Source organism: Entelurus aequoreus, linkage group LG02 (genome assembly GCF_033978785.1).
Source record: "Entelurus aequoreus isolate RoL-2023_Sb linkage group LG02, RoL_Eaeq_v1.1, whole genome shotgun sequence".
In the NCBI taxonomy this organism is placed as follows: domain Eukaryota; kingdom Metazoa; phylum Chordata; class Actinopteri; order Syngnathiformes; family Syngnathidae; genus Entelurus; species Entelurus aequoreus.
This window is the reverse complement of record NC_084732.1, coordinates 13,529,759-13,554,068: the sequence shown is the minus strand read 5'-3', so window position 1 is coordinate 13,554,068 and position 24,310 is coordinate 13,529,759. Positions and strand designations below refer to the sequence as shown.

General features: G+C 38.3%; 1 protein-coding gene across 1 annotated transcript; it reads right to left on the bottom strand.

The window, feature by feature from the left end:
- Positions 1–833: 833 nt before the first annotated feature.
- LOC133641810 (zinc finger protein 436-like) lies at positions 834–24,070 on the bottom strand. Its single transcript, XM_062035847.1, has 5 exons — positions 23,642–24,070; positions 16,818–17,717; positions 11,586–11,595; positions 11,258–11,529; positions 834–2,733 (listed from the first exon to the last, which is right to left on the bottom strand). The coding sequence occupies exons 1-5, from the start codon at positions 23,658–23,660 to the stop codon at positions 1,727–1,729; spliced, it is 2,208 nt and encodes a 735-aa protein (XP_061891831.1). The 5' UTR covers positions 23,661–24,070; the 3' UTR covers positions 834–1,726.
- Between the last annotated feature and the right edge of the window lie 240 nt (positions 24,071–24,310).

The window sequence follows — 24,310 nt, the reverse complement described above, 5'->3', positions numbered from 1 at the left end:
GTCCGGGGGTCTCCGTTGTGGTATTTTAGGCTTCATAATGCGCCACACATTTTCAATGGGAGACAGGTCTGGACTACAAGCAGGCCAGTCTAGTACCCGCACTCTTTTACTATGAAGCCACGTTGATGTAACACGTGGCTTGGCATTGTCTTGCTGAAATAAGCAGGGGCGTCCATGGTAACGTTGCTTGGATGGCAACATACGTTGCTCCAAAACCTGTATGTACCTTTCAGCATTAATGGTGCCTTCACAGATGTGTAAGTTACCCATGTCTTGGGCACTAATACACCCCCATACCATCACAGATGCTGGCTTTTCAACTTTGCGCATATAACAATCCGGATGGTTCTTTTCCTCTTTGGTCCGGAGGACACGACGTCCACAGTTTCCAAAAACATTTGAAATGTGGACTCGTCAGACCACAGAATACTTTTCCACTTTGTATCAGTCCATCTTAGATGAGCTCAGGCCCAGTGAAGCCGACAGCGTTTCTGGGTGTTGTTGATAAACGGTTTTCGTCTTGCATAGGAGAGTTTTAACTTGCACTTACAGATGTAGCGACCAACTGTAGTTTCTGACAGTGGGTTTCTGAAGTGTTCCTGAGCCCATGTGGTGATATCCTTTACACACTGATGTCGCCTGTTGATGCAGTACAGTCTGAGGGATCAAAGGTCACAGGCTTAGCTGCTTACATGCAGTGATTTCTCCAGATTCTCTGAACCCTTTGATGATATTACGGACCGTAGATGGTGAAATCCCTAAATTCCTTGCAATAGCTGGTTGAGAAAGTTTTTTCTTAAACTGTTCAACAATTTGCTCACGCATTTGTTGACAAAGTGGTGACCCTCGCCCCATCCTTGTTTGTGAATGACTGAGTATTTCATGGAATCTACTTTTATACCCAATCATGGCACCCACCTGTTCCCAATTTGCCTGTTCACCTGTGGGATGTTCCAAATAAGTGTTTGATGAGCATTCCTCAACTTTCTCAGTATTTATTGCCACCTTTCCCAACTTCTTTGTCACGTGTTGCTGGCATCAAATTCTAAAGTTAATGATTATTTGCAAAAAAAAATGTTTATGAGGTTGACCATCAAATATGTTGTCTTTGTAGCATATTCAATTGAATATGGGTTGAAAATGATTTGCAAATCATTGTATTCCGTTTATATTTACATCTAACACAATTTCCCAACTCATATGGAAACGGGGTCTGTAGTTTGTCCGCGCTAGCGCTCATAATAATATCACTAATACTTGGGTCATGTGAGAAGACCACTTTACGGCACAGCAGTTTCATTACTGAATGAAAGCAACACCTCCTTTATCATAGCCATTAGTTGCTTGGCTACAATATGCTATCCTAAAATTACAAAATACAGACACAATTCAAATAAATGTCTACTGTGATTGTTCTAGTTCTAAGAACATTTTTAGCACCTTCCTAACCATCTGACAATGAAAAAAAATTATGCATTCATATTTAACCTTGTTTAGAATACTTTCACAGTAGTTTTCAATCACAGGCAGGCAAAAGTGTGTCCTTACATGGACACTGTAATGCATGTCCTAAAGACATCGTGCCATTCAGCTCTTTGAGGTCTTCAGTGTGCAACATGACTTCACAGTTCGTGAGGGTCGAGGTCAATTGGAGTGTGTCCATGTTGTTACAAAGTCAAATGGTCCTCTTTGATTTCACGCCTCATTTAAAGTCCCGCAGCGTCACTTACTGCTGCTTCCTGGCAGCACACTTGTGCTGGTGAAACTGAAACTTACGAGTGAATCTCTTGTTACAGAATTTGCAACTGAACAACTTCTCACCGGTATGCGTCTTTGTGTGTTGAACCAACGACGAACCGTCGAAAAACCTCTTGTCGCAAAACGAGCAGCAAAAAGGTTTTTCCCCGGTGTGTCTCCTCATGTGAATCGTCAAATGAATTTTTTGAGCCACCCTCAGACCACAAACCGAACAGGCAAAAGGTTTCTCTCCGGTGTGCGTTCTTGTGTGTGTCATCATATTTGCTTTCATAGAGAATTGTTGGCCGCACACCGAGCAAGCAAACGGTTTCTCGCCGGTGTGCGTTTTCTGATGTTGAGCCAACCCTGAGCGATCACAAAAACTCTTGGTGCACCATGTGCATGAAAACGGCTTCTCTCCGGTGTGCGTTCTTGTGTGCTTCAGCAAATTTCCATTCTGAGAGAACTTTTTACTGCAGAATGAGCAGCTGAATGGTTTCTCGCCCGTGTGACACCTCATGTGTGTTTTCAAAGTTGACTTGCTGACAAACGTTTTGTCACACTGAGAACATTTCACGTGTTTGTTGACAGCGTGACACTGCTTGTGCTTCTTGAAATGACTTTTGCTGTTAAATGTTTTGTCACAATGGGAACACTCGTATTGTTTGTTGACAGCGTGACACGTCATATCAGCTTGACAGGCTCCATCAGTGTCGGGAGACTGTGACGATGTGTCGTCACAATCCGACAGCGGAGCTAAGAAACTGTCAGGTTCCCATCTTCTCTTCGCCTCACCTCGGCTGTGATGAAGCTGTGGCCGCTGAGCTTCATCTTCACTCTTCACAATCACACAAGTCACTGGAAACTTGCTGATGTCAGCTTCCTCCTGAGCCCACACTTGCTCTTCCTCTTTAATGTGGGGCGTCTGTGGCTTCTCATGCTCTACCCTGGAGCGCCCTTCCGGCTGCTCAGGGGGAAGTTCTTCTTCACGGACGCCTGCAGGACAAAAGAACACAAACATTTATTGGTGCGAAAGAACAAACCTATCTTGACAATGTGTGTCCTTTTCCCCGATGCATGAAAAAGACAGACACCAGCTCATTAAAGAGCTTCAATTAATTGAAACTAGTGGGTAGAGAAGCAGTGGTTATGAAGTTAATGTATAATAATGATTAAATACTTTAACATTTTTAGATTTTGTAAAAATGCTTTAAAAATTGTATTTCAAGACAAAGTGCTGTATTATTATCAGTATTTTAGCCTTTCTCTTTACATTGGTCTTTTTCCCACTTATTTTTTTTTAAATTAAAAAAATGTATGATGTGCTGAAGGCAGGGGTAACGGGGAGGAAAGTTAAGGACATTTCCATGGGATTATTGACACCGCCCCCATGCTGCTTTGCTCTCTTTGCACACACTCATAAATCATACTTTCACTTTGAACCTTTATATATTTATTATTTGCCACCAGCTAATTTATTTCACTTGAATGTGAAAAGATGTCCTCATAGTTTTCAACTAGTTTCTTTGCTATTAAAAGTTAATTTTTTTTTTACAACATTTGTATTGTCAATCACACCCTATTTACAACATACGTTACACATTTTTGAATATATGCCAGCTGGAAAATCAATCTCTATAATAGTTGCGCTATTTTGGCAAGAAATTGTACTAAGAACTTTATAAACGCCTACTGAAACCCACTACTACCGACCACGCAGTCTGATAGTTTAAATATCAATGATGAAATCTTAACATTGCAACACATGCCAATACGTCCGGGTTAACTTATAAAGTGCAATTTTAAATTTCCCGGGAAATATCCTGCTGAAAACGTCTCTGTATGATGACGTTTGCGCGTGACGTCACGGGACAGCATTGTGGCCAGCTATTAAGTCATCTGTTTTCATCCCAAGATTCCACAGTATTCTGGACATCTGTGTTGGTGAATCTTTTGCAATTTGTTTAATGAACAATGGAGATAGCAAAGAAGAAAGCTGTAGGTGGGAAGCGGCGTATTAGCGGCCGGCTGCAGCAACACAAACACGTAGCGGCTACGTCGTAGCCGGTGTTTCATTGTTTACATTCCCGAACGATGACAGTCAAGCTTTACCATTGGCCTGTGGATAACTGGGACAACAGAGACTCTTACCAGGAGGACTTTGAGTTGGATACGCGGTACCGTGAGTACGCAGCTGCGGCTTCCAAACATTTGATCGCTTGCCCGTACGTGCGTGCCGCTATGTGCATGTCACGTACGTAACTTTGGGGAAATATATGTGATGTATGAACTTTGGGGAGGTGAACGGTACTTTGGGCTGTGGGATTGAGTGTGTTGTGCGGGTGTTTGATTTGTATTGGCGGGTTATATGGACGGGAGGGGGGAGGTGTTTGTTATGAGGGATTCATTTGTGGCATATTAAATATAAGCCTGGTTGTGTTGTGGCTAATAGAGTATATATATATCTTGTGTTTATTTACTGTTTTAGTCATTCCCAGCTGAATATCAGGTCCCACCCGCCTCTCACAGCATCTATCTGAATCGCTTCCACTGCCCTCTAATCCTTCACTCTCACTTTCCTCATCCACAAATCTTTCAACCTCGCTCAAATTAATGGGGAAATTGTCGCTTTCTCGGTCCGAATCGCTCTCGCTGCTTGTGGCCATGATTGTAAACAATGTGCAGATGTGAGGAGCTCCACAACCTGTGACGTCGCGCTACTTCCGGTACAGGCAAGGCTTTTTTTATCAGCGACCAAAAGTTGCGAACTTTATCGTCAATGTTCTCTACTAAATCCTTTCAGCAAAAATATGGCAATATCGCGAAATGATCAAGTATGACACATAGAATGGATCGGCTATCCCCGTTTAAATAAGAAAATCTCATTTCAGTAGGTCTTTAAAATCAACTATTTGCTATCGGCATCCACCATGAGCTGATGCAAACTGCGTATTTTTTAATTAATACACAAACCGTTCGGTAATATCAAAAACAGCTTTTTCACATGAATCAGTGTTTCTTAACCATAGGGCTGCAGCCCTTTTTTTGTGCTGAAAGCGCCCCCAAAAAATCTGTTTCTCAACTACGGTTCGTAGCGGTACTCAGTTGTAAGAAATCTTATTTTTCCACCATTTGTGGCAGTAATGACAATATTAAACAGATAGAAGAAGTCTGGAGCTAAAGTCATGGAGAAGTTTTTTCAGCGCAAAAATTATGACTTAAAGTGGTGAAGCTGTATTTTCATTTGGACTTTAATTTAATTGACAGTTTAGTTAGCAGAGGCGCCGTGGCTCGGTTGGTAGAGCCAGCAACTTGAGGGTTCCAGGTTCGATCCCCGCTTCCGCCATCCTAGTCACTTCCGTTGTGTCCTTGGGCAAGACACTTTACCCACCTGCTCCCAGTGCCACCCACATTGGTTTAAATATTACTTAGATAATGGGTTTCACTATGTAAAGGGCTTTGAGTCACTCGAGAAAAGCGCTATATAAATATAATTCACTTCACTAATTCACATTATACGGGCTCAGAACTCAGAGCATCAAGATGGCCCCCAGGCCGCACTTTGGACACAGCTGCCATAATAGGATGGCCGTTTCTGGGCAGAAATAAATATGAGTAAAATAAAATGGACCATTAAAATATGGATAAGTGAAAATTTGAAATTAAATGTGAAAAACAATCTTACATAATTGGTCTTATTCATGAATCAACAATTCCTGACCATTTATTTAAAGCCTTTTCATCACTTTTCAATTAATAAATTGAATTTCACGTTCATTTTATGGCATTTTAATTTATCATGCTGCAGCACATTGAAACAAGTTGTGCAATCTCTCAGAGATGGTGGGCGGGATCAACAATCTGATTGGTTGACAAGCTGTGTGTCACGCCCACAACACCACAGTCTCTAAAGCTGGAATATGCTCTTAAATCACAGTTTGCGCCCCCCTTTAAATGTGTGAAGTTCGCGAACGAATCGAGTCTTTTAAATGGCTCTTGTAGCCTCCTAACACCCGAATTTTTGTATGGCATGCATTTTTTATTTTATCTTGGCTATTTGGGCGCTTTGGGACCCAATGGGTATAAAAAAAAATAAAAAAGTCAAAAAGTTGCCATCTGAACTTTTGGACGTGTTTCCAGCCATCTTGAATCTAACATGTGATGTGGTATACTCTTCCTCCACAACTAATTGGCAGAATCATTTCTTTGTAAGTGGAAACCAGAGCAATGGAGAGAAAAAATGTTGTATCGTGGTCTACATAACCAAAAATGTGATGTCCACATATGTGGACGCAAGGTCGTAGGAGTTAACATTGACAAAAGTTTGAGCCGTTTGTTTGGGACTCGTTTTTTTATGCACGTGCACATTCAGCGTCAGCAATTGCCCACTCTGGCAACTGGACTAGAAAATGAGCCAGAGTTAAAAGGGATTTAGCAACAATCGGATTACCTTAAATTAAAAAAAAGAAAGAAAAAAACAAAAACAACCCAAAATAGATAAATAAATAAATATATATACGCACGCACGCGCGCGCACGCACACACACACACACACACACACACACACACACACACACACACACACACACACACACACACACACACACACACACACACACACACACACACACACACACACACACACACACACACACACACACACACACACACACACACACACACACACACACACACACACACACACACACACACACACTACCGTTCAAAAGTTCAGGGTCACATTAAAATGTCCTTATTTTTTAATGAAGATAACTTTAAACTAGTCTTAACTTTAAAGAAATACACTCTATACATTGCTAATGTGGTAAATGACTATTCTAGCTTCAAATGTCTGGTTTTTGGTGCAATATCTACATAGGTGTATAGAGGCCCATTTCCAGCAACTATCACTCCAGTGTTCTAATGGTACAATGTGTTTGCTCATTGGCTCAGAAGGCTAATTGATGATTAGAAAACCCTTGTGCAATCATGTTCACACATCTGAAAACAGTTTAGCTCGTTACAGAAGCTGCAAAACTGACCTTCCTTTGAGCAGATTGAGTTTCTGGAGCATCACATTTGTGGGGTGAATTAAACGCTCAAAATGGCCAGAAAAAGAGAACTTTCATCTGAAACTCGACCGTCTATTCTTGTTCTTAGAAATGAAGGCTATTCCACAAAATTGTTTGGGTGACCCCAAACTTTTGAACGGTAGTGTGTATATATATATATATATATATATATATATATATATATATATAAACCATCACTGATGGTGGAAACTTTACACTAGACTTGTCCCAGAGTCTGGAGGAAGACAGGAGAGGCACAGGATCCACGTTGCCTGAAGTCTAGTGTAATGTTTCCACCATCAGTGATGGTTTGGGGTGCCATGTCATCTGCTGGTGTCGGTCCACTCTGTTTCCTGAGATCCAGGGTCAACGCAGCCGTCTACCAGCAAGTTTTAGAGCACTTCATGCTTCCTGCTGCTGACCTGCTCTATGGAGATGGAGATTTCAAGTTCCAACAGGACTTGGCGCCTGCACACAGCGCAAAATCTACCCGTGCCTGGTTTACGGACCATGGTATTTCTGTTCTAAATTGGCCCGCCAATTCCCCTGACCTTAGCCCCATAGAAAATCTGTGGGGTATTGTGAAAAGGAAGATGCAGAATGCCAGACCCAAAAACGCAGAAGAGTTGAAGGCCACTATCAGAGCAACCTGGGCTCTCATAACACCTGAGCAGTGCCAGAAACTCATCGACTCCATGCCACGCCGCATTAACGCAGTAATTGAGGCAAAAGGAGCTCCAACCAAGTATTGAGTATTGTACATGCTCATATTTTTCATTTTCATACTTTTCAGTTGGCCAACATTTCTAAAAATCCCTTTTTTGTATTAGCCTTAAGTAATATTCTAATTTTGTGACACACGGAATTTTGGATTTTCATTTATTGCCACTTCGAATCATCAAAATTAAATGAAATAAACATTTGAATGCATCAGTCTGTGTGCAATGAATAAATATAATGTACAAGTTACACCTTTTGAATGCAATTACTGAAATAAATCAAGTTTTTCAAAATATTCTAGTTTACTGGCTTTTACCTGTATATATATATGTATTTAAAATTATATCTTTTTTTTTTTGAAACTGTACTTATTTTCTATTTTATTTATTTATTTACATTTGAATTCATTTTTGGGTTCATTATTCTGAAGGGTAGTAGTTCAAGGTATGGTAGTACAATTTTGTACTCACATTTTTATTTTGTCCTAATTTTCTATCTAGTTATATTTATACTTTTTATATCAATTATTGTATTTTATCCTTACTTATTGTTTTTTTTCCATATATTGTCAAAATGCTAATAACTTTTGTAGGTAAGAAAAAAATCAAACTAGTGATGTCACTGCCAAAGCATGGAAATATGGCACCGCCTTATGTAATGTTTACAATGAAAACGCAACAAAAAATAAAAGCTACTACATATATATATATAATAATAGCTAATATTTCATAGTAATTCCCACCAATAGAGTAGTATTTGTGTAAATCAAATTATGCAGATCCACAGGTTATCGTACAATTGAAACTAGTGATTGTTTCCTTGATAATAAAAAAAATCTGTAAAAAACAACATAACAAGCCAGTCTTTTGAGCGGCTCTTTGAAAGGGATGCCTCCTAAAGACGCGTTTCCTTTCAAAAAGCCATAAATCTCATCTCTAGTTCCCTCTGACGGTGCCTTGGTTCGTTTAAAGATGTTTCGTGGGGTGTGGCGCGTGACTTGCAATTATTTTCTAAAACCCTTAGGAGATGTGTTTTCCTGTGTGAGCAACCACAACTCTTGGATCAGAATTTGGATCCGAATAATTAAAACCTATATATACACACACCGATATATATGGGGTGTAAATCTTTGGGCAGCTCTGATCAATTTCTATATTACTTAAAGGAAAACCGGTTTTGTTTAGAAAATGCTTCCCAAACATTTAATAAAGTCAAATACAAATAAGGAAACAAGGGAAGTATCCAACATTTCTCTTTTCTAAAGTAAATCTGAATGGCAAATGTGGACATCTACATCAACAATATGATTTCCCTGAGTGGCTGGACAGGACTGATTGAAAACAAATATATATATATATGTTTTTGATTTTTTTTTAATCAATTAAGAAACGTTACAAATAAGAATCGCCATTAATCTGAAAATCTATTTTTTTGACACGCCTACTATACATATATACAAACCTATATATTTGAGCTAGGGTTGCACAATTAATCAACATCAAAGTTTTAATTTGTGCGATAAATAACCGCAAGAGGTGGAGTTTTTTTTTCATGTTAGTACATTGTTTGATTGTTTTGCTTAATCCATTCCATAATTTAATTCCACATACAGATATACTGAAAGTCTTACGTGCATACAAATGTTTTAAAATACATTTTTCTCTAAGATTATATTTCTCCTCTTTTTTTGAGAAGAATTGTTGTATATTCTTGGGTAGCAGGTTATAGTTTGCTTTGTGTATCATTTTAGCTGTTTGCAAATTCACTATGTCGTGGAATTTCAGTATTTTTGATTCAATAAATAAAGGGTTTGTATGTTCTCTATATCCAACATTGTGTATTATTCTAACTGATCTTTTTTGTAACACCGTTAATGAATGAAGTGTACTTTTATAGTTATTTCCCCATATTTCTACACAATAACTCAGATATGGTAACTCTAGCGAGCAGTAGAGAATATGAAGTGATTTTTGGTCTACAACATGTTTTGCTCTATTCATTATTGACGTGTTTCTTGCTACTTTATGTTGTATATTTTTTACATGAGATTTCCAGTTCAATTTATCATCAATCATTATACCTAGAAATTTGGTATAATGATGAACATAGTAATATGTTATACATATTATTACAACCACTGGATGTCATTTGCTAATTAGTTTAATACATGTCCTGTCTGTTGGGATAATGTATACAAAAATATTATATGCAGGCATGTGAAGTCTTGATTGATTGAAACTTTTATTAGTAGATTGCACAGTACGGTACATATTCCGTACAATTGACCACTAAATGGTAACACCCGAATAAGTTTTTCAACTTGTTTAAGTCGGGTTCCACACTAATCATTTCATGGTCCACTATAAATTCACTGCATTTTGCATCCAAACAGTGATTGGGAAATTAATCAATGGTGAAATAAGATACAAAGACACTTCATTCATCTCCAAAATAAATTCATATTGAATTAAGATGAAATGCAACCTAAAACATCCATCCATCCATCCATCAATTTTCTACCGCTTGTCCCGTTCGGGGTCGCGGGGGTGCTGGAGCCTATCTCAGCTGCATTCGGGCGGAAGGCAGTGTACACCCTGGACAAGTCGCCACCTCATCACAGGGCCAACACAGATAGACACCTTCACACTCACATTCACACACTAGGGACCATTTAGTGCTGTCAATCAACCTATCCCCAGGTGCATGTATTTAGAGGTGGGAGGAAGCCGGAGTACCCGGAGGGAACCCACGCAGTCACGGGGAGAACATGCAAACTCCACACAGAAAGATCCCGAGCGCAGGATCGAACCCAGGACCTTCGTATTGTGAGGCAGACGCACTAACCCCTGTACCACCGTGCTGCCCCTAAAACAATTGCACTTAAAATTTTGAAACAATTTTTCCGTTTTGACAATAACATGTAAAACTAGCGGCCGATAAATGCTTTAAAATGTAATATCAGAAATTATCGGAGATCGGTTTCAAAAAGTAAAATTTATGACTTTTTAAAACGCCGCTGTGTACACGGACGTAGGGAGAAGTACAGAGCACCAATAAACCTTAAAGGCACTTCCTTAATATTTACGGCTTTTCACACACACAAGTGAATGCAATGCATACTTGGTCAACAGCCATACAGGTCACACTGAGGGTAGCCGTATAAACAACTTTAACACTGTTACAAATATGCGCCACACTGTGAACCCACACCAAACAAGAATGACAAACACATTTCGGGAGAACATCCGCACCGTAACACAACATAAACACAACAGAACAAATACTCAGAACCCCTTGCAGCACTAACTCTTCCGGGACGCTACAATATACACCCCCGCCCACCTCAACCTCCTCATGCTCTCTCAGGGAGAGCATGTCCCACATTCCAAGCTGCTGTTTTGAGGCATGTTAAAAAAAATGCACTTTGTGACTTCAATAATAAATATGGCATTTTTTTCCATAACTTGAGTTGATTTATTTTGGAAAACCTTGTTACATTGTTTAATGCATCCAGCGGGGCATCACAACAAAATTAGGCGTAATACTGTGTTAATTCCACGACTGTATATATCGGTTGATATCGGAATCGGTAATTAAAGAGTTGGACAATATCGGAATATCGGCAAAAAAGCCATTATCGGACATCTCTATGCAAAACCAAAGCAGAACAAACCTCTTTAAAACAGTTTAGGGAGTATGAAGTTATAAAACATGTGAGGTAAACAAACCTTCTTTGTTAAACACGAGTTGAGGCTTCAAGACGGCGTCCAGAAGTTGACGTTGTCGCTCGTTCTCGTCTTTTGTTCGAGAAAGTTCCTCCTCGTACTCCGCTATCGTTCTTTCCAGCACTACGAATATTTCTTCCACGACAGCAGCCAGTCGCTCGTTCACTAACGCTCTCAAACTTTGAACTTTACACATTTTTGTCTCACCAGAACAACAATTAGCACGTAATGCTAACTTCCGCGTCTCTTTGTTAGCCGCTAACAAGCTAAGACACCTCGAAAAGCCCACAAATTAATTTGAGGCGACGCTGTAAGACAGTGCATTTCATGCCTGTGAGAAGCTATGAACGTGTAGATAGAAATAAATAGCACAGAGGATGTGAGACAAACACAATAAGATAATAATTCGCGGACGTCTTGCTATTTAGCATGTGTTGCTAACTTTCGCATATTCGGAATGGATTCTTTTTCCGGGAAGGCCAGTGCGCATGCGCATTTAATTACAAAGTAAAAATCTACATTTCCGGCGTATTCGTGGTTATTTTATTTTTTTTTAATCATCAATGGAAATTGTAAAACAACCAAAAAACGGTTGGTTTGTTTAAATGTAATTTTAAAATGCAAAAAAGAAAAAAACTAAACAAAGTGTTTTTCTTTTTGGTGTCGAAGAGCAATACCTACACCTACATTTTTTGTATATTAAATATAAAATGAAAATCGAACCAATTTTTTTTTAGATATTGTTATTGCTCTTCAACACCAAAAATACACACGTTTGTATTTCAAGTTATCATTACATATATGTATTGTTGCATTTGAACAAATGTGTTGCTGATATCAGAGGTAATTATTGTTATTATTCATTATCAATAGTGCTATTTCTGTTGGTATTTGTATTGCTCCATTTGTAGTGTAATAATGCTCATTGTCATTTCTGTATTATTATTTATTTCACTAACTTCTTCTTTGCTGATGTCGTTCTATTGTTGTTGTTGTTATTGTTGTGTTTAGACTTAGACTTCCTTTTTTATTGTCATTCAAATTTGAACTTTGCCGTACAGATAAGAACGAAGTGCAGGATAAAAAAGCAATAAGGTGCAGATATAAATAAATAGATTACTGTACAGATAAATATATTGCACTTTTGCATAAGCATCCATGTTTATGGATGTATGTTATATTGTCTTTATATTGCAGCGAGTTAATCCATTTTTGGGGGGAATTGAGGGGATTATTTTAATGTTTGCTGTTGTTGTTGTTATTATTATTATTATTGTTGTGTTTGCTGTTGTTTTTGTTGTCGTCTCTCTGTCTTATCCCCCTCTTGTCCCCACAATTTCCACCTATGTCTTCCTTTTTTTCCCTCTTTCTATCCCCTCCTGCTCCGGCCCGGCTGCACCAAATAATAATAGAAATCCATTGATTAAAGTCAAATACAAATAAGGCAACAAGAGAAGTATCCCACATTTCTCTTTTGTAAAGTAAATTTGTACAGCCGATATGGGCATCTACATCAACTATATGATTTACCTGAAAAGCTGGACAGAACAGGACAGAAAAAAAAAAAAAAAAAAAAAAAATTACACAAGTTTTACTTTTCAAAATGAAATTAAAAAAATGTATTATTATTATTTTTTTAATTTTTCATTAATTAACAAAAATGAAATGACCAAAACATACACTGACCGTTAATGCAGTGTAAACACTACAGTTCGGCACAATTATATTTGCACTTTTATCCTATTCAAAAAACGTCCATAATCTTCATTTTCTACTTTATATGCTAAGAGGACGGTAGAACACGCCCATTTGATTGATGGCGTAGCTTTGACATATACAGTTTTGAATACAATGCTTTATTAAGTTAATTCATATTTGGTATTCTTTTTGTCGGAATAAAGTTCGAATGAAATGTTGAATTTGCAACTGGTGAAAAATAATGACTTTTCCTTGTTTGATTAAAGACACATTAGAAGGTAGCCATGGCCTAAAGAGCAAACTCTACACCACAGGAAATGACATCGTGCTCTGTTTATTTATTTGACAATTACTTAATACTATGAGAGTTTGAGGACATATAGTATCGAGGATGATATGTTCACTTCTCTAGTCTATTCGGGGAAAAAAGTATTGATACATTTTAAATTGAGATTAGTCAAGGCTGTACCATGGATGTCCAAAGTTCAGCCCGGGGGTAATTGGTGCCCGTAGCTAGTTTTTTAACGGCCCGCGACACAATCGTTAGCATTTTAATATTAGCATTATTTTTTTTACACCCTAGCCTAGCGTCAAATATTTTGTTACTTGACGAATGATTGGCATACTAATGTTATACCTACCTACTTAGTGGCCTTGTGACCTACTTAGTGGCCTTGTGGTTAGAGTGTCCGCCCTGAGATCAGTAGGTTGTGAGTTCAAACCCCGGCCGAGTCATACCAAAGACTATAAAAATGGGACCCATTACCTCCCTGCTTGGCACTCAGCATCAAGGGTTGGAATTGGGGGTTAAAACACCAAAAATGATTCCCGGGCGCACCCACTGCTGCTGCCCACTGCTCCCCTCACCTTCCAGGGGGGTGATCAAGGGGATGGGTGAAATACAGAGGACAAATTTCACCACACCGAGTGTGTGTGTGATAATCATTGGTACTTTAACTTTACTTTATGTATGCTAGATTTTTAAGTTAATTTTGTAAGCATACAGTCATATTCTAGTACTTGACACGTTATAGTTAGCATTTTAAATGCAAAAATTAGCATGCTGGATTTTTAAAGCAAATTTAGCAGGAATAAACCTCAGTGTCATACAACCATCCATCCATTTTCTACCGCTTGTCCCTCTTGGGGTTGCAGAGGGTGCTGGAGCCTATCTCATATATTTTGGTATTTCATTAACGCTAACTGTAAGCATGCTATTGTTAGCATGTTGGCATAGTACAGTTACCATGCTAGCTTTTTAAAAACATTTTTTAGCTCATTTTGCTCATATTTTTTGTTACTTGATGCTATCTGGCCAGCGTGCTAACTGTTAGCATTTCTGTTTGGCTTTGGCTCTTATAACATTCACATAAAATTTCTATCAGAAAATAACTGTTCTAGTTCTTTGAAAAAATCTATATGTTGTACTGGTTTCGACGGTGAAAACGACCAAAATTGCCCCCACATCCTTTGATTTGTCAGTCTGTGGCCCTCAGTGGAAAAAGTTTGGTCACCCCTGGTCTAGAACAATCTATGGCAAAATTCTGGATATTCATTTTTTTCCCCCCACGGGAGATATAAAGCAGGTGTTCCAGGGACTATCAACTACATTAAACCTTTTTTTTTTTTTTTTTTAAATCCAGCAAACTAGTTACCTGGTTCAGAGCACTCCAAACGGTTTTATTGTGAACCTGATATGTTATGATGACGTGGATGTCTTCACTTTAAGAATGATGACAACAACTGTATTATTGTATACAGAGGTGGGTAGTAACGCGCTACATTTACTCCGTTACATCTACTTGAGTAACTTTTGGGATAAATTGTACTTCTAAGAGTAGTTTTAATGCAACATACTTTTACTTGAGTATATTTATAGAGAAGAAACGCTACTTTTACTCCACTCCATTTATCTACATTCAGCTCGCTACTCGCTACGGATTTTTATCGATCTGTTAATGCACGCTTTGTTTGTTTTGGTTTGTCAGACAGACCGTCAAAGTAGGATCTATGCATGCCTGCGTTTCACCAATCACATGCAGTCACTGGTGTCGTTTGACTCCGTTTCACCAATCAGATGCAGTCACTGGTGACGTTTGACTCCGTTTCACCAATCAAACAGAGCCAGGCGGTCACATGACCGAGTTGAAAAACTTATTCGGGTGTTACCATTTAGTGGTCAATTGTACGGAATATGTACTGTACTGAGAAATCTACTAATAAAAGTTTCAATCAATCAAAAGTGTGAAGGAAAAAATACACTTTTTTATTTCAACCGTACCTCTCTCAAAAGCCTAAAGACTGACCGCACAGTTCCTGTCTTCACAATAAAAGTGCCGCTCCATCGCGCCTGCGCTGACAAAATAAGAGTCTCCGAAAGCCAGCGCAAACAAGCTAGCAAGCTACAGAGTTTGCCGCCAATGTATTTCTTGTAAAGTGTATAACAACGAGTATGGAAGCTGGACAAATAAGAGGCCAAAAACCAACCACTCTCATGTGGTATTAGACAGAAAGGAGGAACTTTTTTTCTCCTCCATTTGAAAACGTGGCAAGTCATCAGAATCAGGTAATACACCAACTTATATTCTTGTCTTCATGAAAGAAAGGAATCTATATGTTAAACATGCATGTATAATCATTAAAACACCTTTAACATGGGAACAAAAACGGCAAAATAAATAAATATAAATTATATACTGTATATATAAATGTATGTATACGTATATATATATATATGTATATATATATATTATATATATATATATATATATATATATATATATATATATATATATATATATATATATATATATGATATGTGTGTGTATATGTATATGTATATATGAGGTAGATCACCTCGACTTGGTCATTCATTAAGTAATTGATTAAGGTTGAAAAACTTATTGGGGTGTTACCATTTAGTGGTCAATTGTACGGAATATGTACTGTACTGTGCAATCTACTAATAAAAGTTTCAATCAATCAATCAATGAATGCCTACTGAGCCTATGGTGCTGTTAGGTTATTGTGGCTCAATTTGCCTTAATTTTTTTTTGTTTTAATGTATTCTTATTTAATATATATTATTGTTTTAGTTGCTTAAGAGATATTCTTGGCTCAGAATTTGCTCACTGCTATTTTTATGTTTTTGTGCATTATTTGTTGCCGTCATCATTAAACGAACAGGTTACTCGCCAGTTACTCAGTACTTGAGTAATTTTTTCACAACATACTTTTTACTTTTACTCAAGTAAATATTTGGGTGACTACTCCTTACTTTTACTTGAGTAATACATCTCTAAAGTAACAGTACTCTTACTTGAGTACAATTTCTGGCTACTCTACCCACCTCTGATTGTATATACATTAAAGAAAATGGGACAGCTGACGTTCAAGCACGAATCCCTCAGGATGTTCTGAACTCCTGTTTCCACGCTAGCATCGTATTAGGCAGAACAACCCTCCTAGGAGGAGGGCTGTGCCTTTTTTTTCCTTTCTTTTTGAACCAACAAGCAAATTGCACCTCGAAACCCTTGTAGTCGATTACGCACAACCATGAATTAACCGACTAATGGGTTATAAGACACATCAGTAGTTTTGAGGCTACATTTGTAAGTGTAAAAAGAAGTGCAGCACCGTAAGTTGTAGAAAAATGTACACTTTGCTAATACAATGACGCTGGACTCTTACTTTTTTTAATGCTAGTACGCTGACTTCCCATAACTCCCTCTCTATTCTTCTTCTCTTCTCTTGGCACGCTTTGTTGATGCGCATCCATCTTTTGGAATAAATAGTGCAAAAGAGGCATGTAAAGGAATCTTTGGTCAAATGACCATAAAGTATGTTTGACCGCTGGTTCATTTACCGCCTCTTTCCTCACCAGCACACTTGTGCTTGTTTAGTTGGTACTTATGAGAGAATCGCTCATCACACACGTCGCAACTGAACACCTTCTCTCCGGTGTGTCTCCTCATGTGTGTCATCAAGCTGACTTTCTGCGAGAAGGTTTTGCCACAAAAAGAACAAGGAAAAGGTTTCTCGCCAGTGTGCGTTCTCATGTGTTGAACCAACGCCGAACGAACGGTGAAACTTGTTTTGCAGACCGAACAGGAAAAAGGTTTTTCCCCGGTGTGTATTCTTGTGTGCGTGATCAAATTTCCCTTTATAGAGAACCTTTTGGCGCAGAACGGGCAAGAAAAAGGTTTCTCCCCGGTGTGTGTTCTTGCGTGTCTCATTAAGATTCCCTTTTGGGAGAATTCTTTGCCACAAACCGAGCAGAAGAATAGTTTTTCTCCCGTGTGACACCCCATGTGCCTTTTTAGATTGCTTTTGCTGCCAAACGTTTTGTCACATTGGGAGCATTTAAAGTGTTTGTTGTCAGTGTGACACGTCATGTCAGCGTCATAGTCTTCTTCATCAGAGTCAGGAGAGTGTGACATTGTGTCCTCGCTATCTGATAGCGGGGCTAAGAGGCTTTCTGCTTTCGATCCTCCACAGTCAGCTTCTGTTATGTGTGGAGTTAAGCTGCTGCTTGAAGGCTCCGCCCCTTTCTTCTTGGACCTCGGAACTTTGTCTTCAACATCTTCGCACTTCACCATCACACAAGTCGCCGGAAACTTGTAGAAAGCCTCCTCCTTCTGCTGCTCTTCATCCGGACTGATGCTGTGTTCCTCCTTTTCCACCTTAAAGTGGGACGGCTCTGACTCCTCCTCTTCCTCTTTAAGATGGATGGACCGTGGCTCCTCCTGAAGATCTTCACTGACACCTGAAGGACACAAGAACACAAACACACGTTACGTTGCAAAAAAATTGCGAAAACCACCAAATAAAATGGACGCACCCATAAAAAGCCTTTAAAAAAAATCCTGTTTTTGACACTGTAAACATAAACACACGTTTAAAAAAAAACAAGCACCCGACCAAACACAATGTTGACACCACCAAGACATATGTGGCTTAACCTCTTAAGGCCCAAGCTGTTTGTTTACATGCTTTTTTTTTATTTCTCTTTGCTATTTGGGCTTATTGGACCCTAATTAGAATAAAAACTAAGAATCATCTTTTGATATGATGTACTTAGTCTATAAGTACACAAACGTGTACTTCATGTTTAGTGACATGCTAATTCTTATTTTTACACTTTTTTTCCCCAAATTCCATTGTATGTTATACTCTTCTGACACCACCAGATGGCAGTACAAGTGTCCACATAAGCGGCCATAAGACCCCAATTCAGTAGTGTACACAATTTTGGAAATAAGAGCTAAAAGGTGCAGTCCACGCATGTGGCCAACTAAGCCTTTATAGGCTTTTAAAGGCCTACTGAAATGAAATGTTCTTATTTAAACGGGGATAGCAGATCCATTCTATGTGTCATACTTGATCATTTCGCAATATTGCCATATTTTTGCTGAAAGGGTTTAGTAGAGAACATCGACGATAAAGTTCACAACTTTTGGTCGCTGATAAAAAAAGCCTTGCCTGTACCGGAAGTAGCGTGACGTCACAGGTTGAAGGGCTCTTCACATTTCCACATTGTTTACACCAGCAGCGAGAGCGATTCAGACCGAGAAAGCGACGATTACCCCATTAATTTGAGCGAGGATGAAAGATTTGTGGATGAGGAACGTGAGAGTGAAGGACTAGAGTGCAGTGCAGGACGTATCTTTTTTCGCTCTGACCGTAATTTAGGTACAAGGGCTCATTGGATTCCACACTTTCTCCTTTTTCTATTGTGGATCACAGATTTGTATTTTAAACCACCTCGGGTACTATATCCTCTTGAAAATGAGAGTCGAGAACGCGAAATGGACATTCACAGTGACTTTTATCTCCACGACAATACATCGATGAAGCACTTTAGCTACGGAGCTAACGTGATAGCATCGTGCTTAAATGCAGATAGAAACAAAAGAAATAAGCCCCTGACTGGAAGGATAGACAGAAGATCAACAATACTACTATCAGGAGACGCCGAACCAAACACTGGACCTGTAACTACACGGTTAATGCTGCACCGCCTGTCGAAGCCTAGCAATGCTGTTGCTAACGACGCCATTGAAGCTAACTTAGCTACGGGACCTCGTCAGAGCTCTGATAAAAACATTAGCGCTCCACCTACGCCAGCCCTCATCTGCTCATCAACACCCGTGCTCACCTGCGTTCCAGCGATTGACGGCGCGACGAAGGACTTCACCCGATCATCAATGCGGTTGGCGGCTAGCGTCGGATAGCGCGTCTGCTATCCAACTCAAAGTCCTCCTGGTTGTGTTGCTGCAGCCGGCCGCTAATACACCGATCCCACCTACAGCTTTCTTCTTTGCAGTCTCCATTGTTCATTAAACAAATTGCAAAAGATTCACCAACACAGATGTCCAGAATACTGTGGAATTTTGCGATGAAAACAGAGCAGTTTGTATTGGGATACAATGTGTCCCAATACTTCCGCTTCAACCATTGACGTCACGTGCATATGTCATCATACATAGACGTTTTCAACCGGAAGTTTAGCGGGAAATTTAAAATGTCACTTTATAAGTTAACCCGGCCGTATTGGCATGTGTTGCAATGTTAAGATTTCATCATTGATATATAAACTATCAGACTGTGTGGTCGGTAGTAGTGGGTTTCAGTAGGCCTTTAAGGAAACAGCGAGGTAAAATTCAAGGCACGTGGAGTGTCAAATTAAACGGAGGACTGGAGGAAGCCAACGTTCTTGTTTTCAAAGACCTAAATGAAGGTAGGTAGGTCTTTGTTGTCATTGCGCAAGTACAACTAAACTTTGTTTTCAGCACAAACCCGTTCAAGATTAGACAAACAGTGTACAGGGTTACAGAACAGGAACGCTGATGGGTCGCCACAAGGAACCCCGTAAAAGATGGGAAAAAGGTAAACCTTGGCCCAGTCTGGAGTGGGAAAAAACCTCCATAGCAAAGCACATATACATATTACAACATACATCTGGAGACTTGCACAGAGTGGAGGGAGTGGGGGCTACGGAGGCAGGCTGCAGCTCTTCAGGCGCTGCCCAGCCGTCCGTCACCCCTAAGGGATTCGCGTCAAGGGCGTTGGATGAGGAGTGGGTTATGTGTGTGTATATTTTATCTGTATGCATGTGTGTGAAGGAAGTACTTTAGACAAACACCGACGATGACATCATCTCGACAACAAGGATTATAGTGAAGAACTTGGAAAGATTTGATGCAACTTGAAGTCATCAATAAGAACGTGAATAATATCAAATTCGACAATGTTACGCACAAAATGGGGATGGAGTAGCCAAAAGATTACCGTTACTTTAGAGCAGGGTCACACACTGAAAAACGGAAGCGTGCGGGGGCCATATTGATTTTATCAAAACCAATACAGTGTATAGATTTTTTTTTTAAACCTTTAGGGCTTCCCTAAAGTTTGGTCTCAGTCATAAAAAATATTAAAAGGTAAGTATATAAATGTTAGTATATATATATATATATATATATATATATATATATATATATATATATATATATATATATATATATATATATATATATATATATATATATATATATATATACATATACATATATACAGTATGTGAAGTGAATTATATTTATATAGCGCTTTTCTCGAGTGACTCAAAGCGCTTTACATAGGGAAACCCATTATCTATGACACATTTAAACCAGTGTGGGTGGCACTGGGAGCAGGAGGGTAAAGTATCTTGCCCAAAGACACAACGGCATTGACTAGGATGGTGGAAGCAGGGATCGAACCTGGAACCCTAAATATATATATATATATATATATATATATATATATATATATATATATATATATATATATATATAGTTTTTTTGGGGGCAAAAACACAAAATATGCAACATTTTCCCCCCAAATTCTTTTAAAGTGAAATACTCAATGTGAAGTAATTGAAGCCCGAAATAGTTCAAAAATTTTTAACAACACGATTATTAAACTTTGAGCAATGATAATTAAAAAAAACAATTCCCAGTAAAATTCTCAGAGATCCAAAAGGGCCCCACTCATAAAATTGTAAAAAAAAAAAAAAAAAAGGCCATTAAATGCTTTTTTTCTTTCACCGCTAAAATCTCTAGAATGGATCAACTTTAGATCTAGCCATCAATTATACGTTTTTATTATTTACTTTGTTTGTTTATTTTATGCCATTTTTCTTTCATAGAATACTTATTTTTTATAGCAAACACAAAAAATATGAAATATTTCCACCCAAAATATTTAAAAGTGGAATATTTGATGTGAAGTAATTGGAGCTTTGAACAGTTCAAATATTTAGAACAACATTGATTTTAATTCATGATTATTTTTTGAGCAAGGACAATTTTAAAGAAAGAAAAACAGCCTGCATGGCAGCTTTGTGTTATCACATTTAACATTGCAACTTTTTCTCGTTACATTTTCACCTGTTTGCCCTTTAATTCTACTTGTTTATGTTTTTTGTCTGCAATAGTATTTTTAGAATGTGCTGGTAAAAAAAATAGTTTCTGGGTCTAAAACAGGGGTGTCAAACGTACGGCCCGCAAACAGATTTTATCCGGCCTGCGGGATGAGTTTGCTAAGTATAAAAATGAGCTGAAATTTTTGAATGAAAGAAACTGCTGTTCTAAATGTGTCCACTAGAGGTCGCAATAGCAATTATTTGTATCTTTGTAGATGATGCTACATATGTACAGAAAATAAACCACATGATGTTAGTGCACCAGTCGAGGAAAATGAGCATAAATAACATCCTGTAATTGGATTTTGATATTTTTTTATCTTGATGGATTGAAAATTAACACCAATGAGTTGACTGATGAACATTATCACATAATTTATTAAGAAAGTATAAATAAGGACAAATAAAGATAGAATACTATTAACCGCAACATTATTAAATTATTAAAGTACCAATGATTGTCACACACACACTAGATGTGGTGAAATTTGTCCTCTGCATTTGTCCCATCCCCTTGGGGAGCAGTGGGCAGCAGCGGCGCCGCGCCCGGGAATCATTTTGGTGATTTAACCCCCAACTCCAACCCTTTGTTGCTGAGTGCCAAGCAGGGAGGTTATGGGTCCCATTTTTATAGTCTTTGGTATGACTCGGCTGGGATTTGAACTCCAACCTACCGATCTCACTGATATAAGTGTAAAAAAAAAAACCAACAACATTATGATTTGTACATTTTCGGATTGTGCTTGTTCTATTTTTAAACAAAGAAACCAATCTGAAGTTGTCTTTATTTTTAAGTTATCGTGCCGTGATTTTACCAGTCCGGCCCACGTGGGAGTAGATTTTTCTCCATGTGGCCCCCCGTTCTAAAATGACTTTGACACCCCTGGTCTAAACGGTCCCCGGGCCACACTTTGGACACCGCTGGTTTAGAGTAACATGACACAAGTAAAAGTAGTCATCCAAATGATTACTTGAGTAAAAATAAGTATTTAGTGAAAACAACTACTCAAGTGGGTACTTTCTGATTTATTTAGAAACTATTTTTTAATGGTACTTGCAACAAAACCACAGCATGTGTGTTTGTGTGTGAGAGAACCTACTACAGCATGTATTGTACCACAAAAAATGCATATTTTACAGTCACTTATGATGTTACAACGGGTCTAATGTTAGCATATGTGTAGCTAGAACATAAAAAAAACATTTACAACTTACCGCAACATGTTTTCTTTAGTTGGAAGTGGAATTATTCTAGGCTGGAATGCAAATATTTCTATTGACAAAGATATAAATGTTGTTGTTTTTTGTTTGTTTGTAAGGTAAACATTGAAAAGTTGTGATCTCGCGTCTGATGTCATGTCATTTTTTACAGTATGTACAGTAGTTTCGTGTGTGGTCATGTGACTGCCAGGCTCTGTTTGATTGGCGAAATGGAGTCAAACGTCACGAGCGCTTCTGTCGGGTTGATGAAACAGAGTCACGTACTGCCCGCTGTAATCCATAGATTATAGAAAAACATAATCATATCAACAAATGCAGCGATTGTAATGAAACTTAATACAACTGAGTAAAAGTAGAGTCTGTTCTTCACAAAAATACTCAAGTAAAAGTATGTTGCATTAAAACTACTCTGACAAGTACAGTTCATCAAAAAGTTACTTAAGTAAATGTAGAGTGTTACTACTCACCTGTGGTTAAGCAAAATGTTGTTTTCAATAATCACCAATTCACCACCTATGTGTCAGTTATTGCTCATACATTTTTCAAAAAAAATACTCCTAAATTCAGTGTTTCAGTCAATTATTGTCAGGCATATTTACATATTTACTGTCATTGTTTTTTAGGTTACCTGTCTTTTGTTTCAATGTCTCAGTTGATTCTAACTTTTATTTTCTATTTCTAATCAACAATGCAGCCTTTTCATTTTTTTGATACATTTGTATGCCTTTCTTTAAAACCCTATCTGCTTATTATCATTTAGTTTTTTTAACACCTTTCTCAAATTAGAAATGGCAAATTGTAAAAAAAAAAAAATATTGTCAGTGTTAACATGTAAAAGATATGTTGCGATTGAGAATAAGCTGTTTCTTTCTACTCCGGTTTTTAAATGTTTAATTTAGCAATTTAGCTGTAAATTGTGTGAATCTAACTACGTGGTGTTTGTTGTGTCTGAAGCAAAACATTTTTTTTAAATAAAGTATAAGGATAATAAAGAGAAGAGAACAAACCTGCTCCATGTGACTCCATTTGAAGCTAGAAAACAGCAGCTCGTAGTTGACGTTGTCGCTCGTTCATCTTTTTTTTGTTCCAGAAAGTTCCCCCTCGAACTCTGTTATTTCTAACACTACATATATTTATATTTCAACATTTGCTAGTTGCCCAGTCACCAGACTTTAAACAACATTTTCACACAATATCGACACTAAGCGTGTGATGCTAACTTCCGTGTCTCTTTGTCCGAAGCTAACGAGCTAACTCTAGCTTGATAGTCTACACTTTAAAATGCACGCAAACGAGACAAAACAGCACTGTCGCATTTTTACTCTTTTGGACACAACAAACATGTCCTAAAAGGAGAACAAGCACAATTACAAGCCCTAAAGTGATTCATTTTATACGGGCTCTCTGCTTACTGCTTTGCGTTGCTAACTTCCGCCTTTTTCTTCTTCGGCTACTTTTTTTGTGGCGACTCGCATCCTCGGCGCCACAATGCTGCCCCTATCGGAGACTCTCGGCTTCAACATGGAAGCTATGTCTTCCGAGATTGGCTGATTAAACATGTTTTGTGACAGCATTCGTCCATGATTACAATACTTTTAATTCCAGCGGTATTTTTTCTTCTTCTTTACATTAACAACTGATATTGTGGTTCAAGAAAAGCAGCATTCAGAAAATCG

Coding starts and splice junctions, on each gene's coding strand:
- LOC133641810 (XM_062035847.1), bottom strand. Junction 2,734..11,257: donor ACTCGTGTTTAACAAAGAAG/GTTTGTTTACCT, acceptor TTTGTCCTGCAG/GCGTCCGTGAAGAAGAACTT.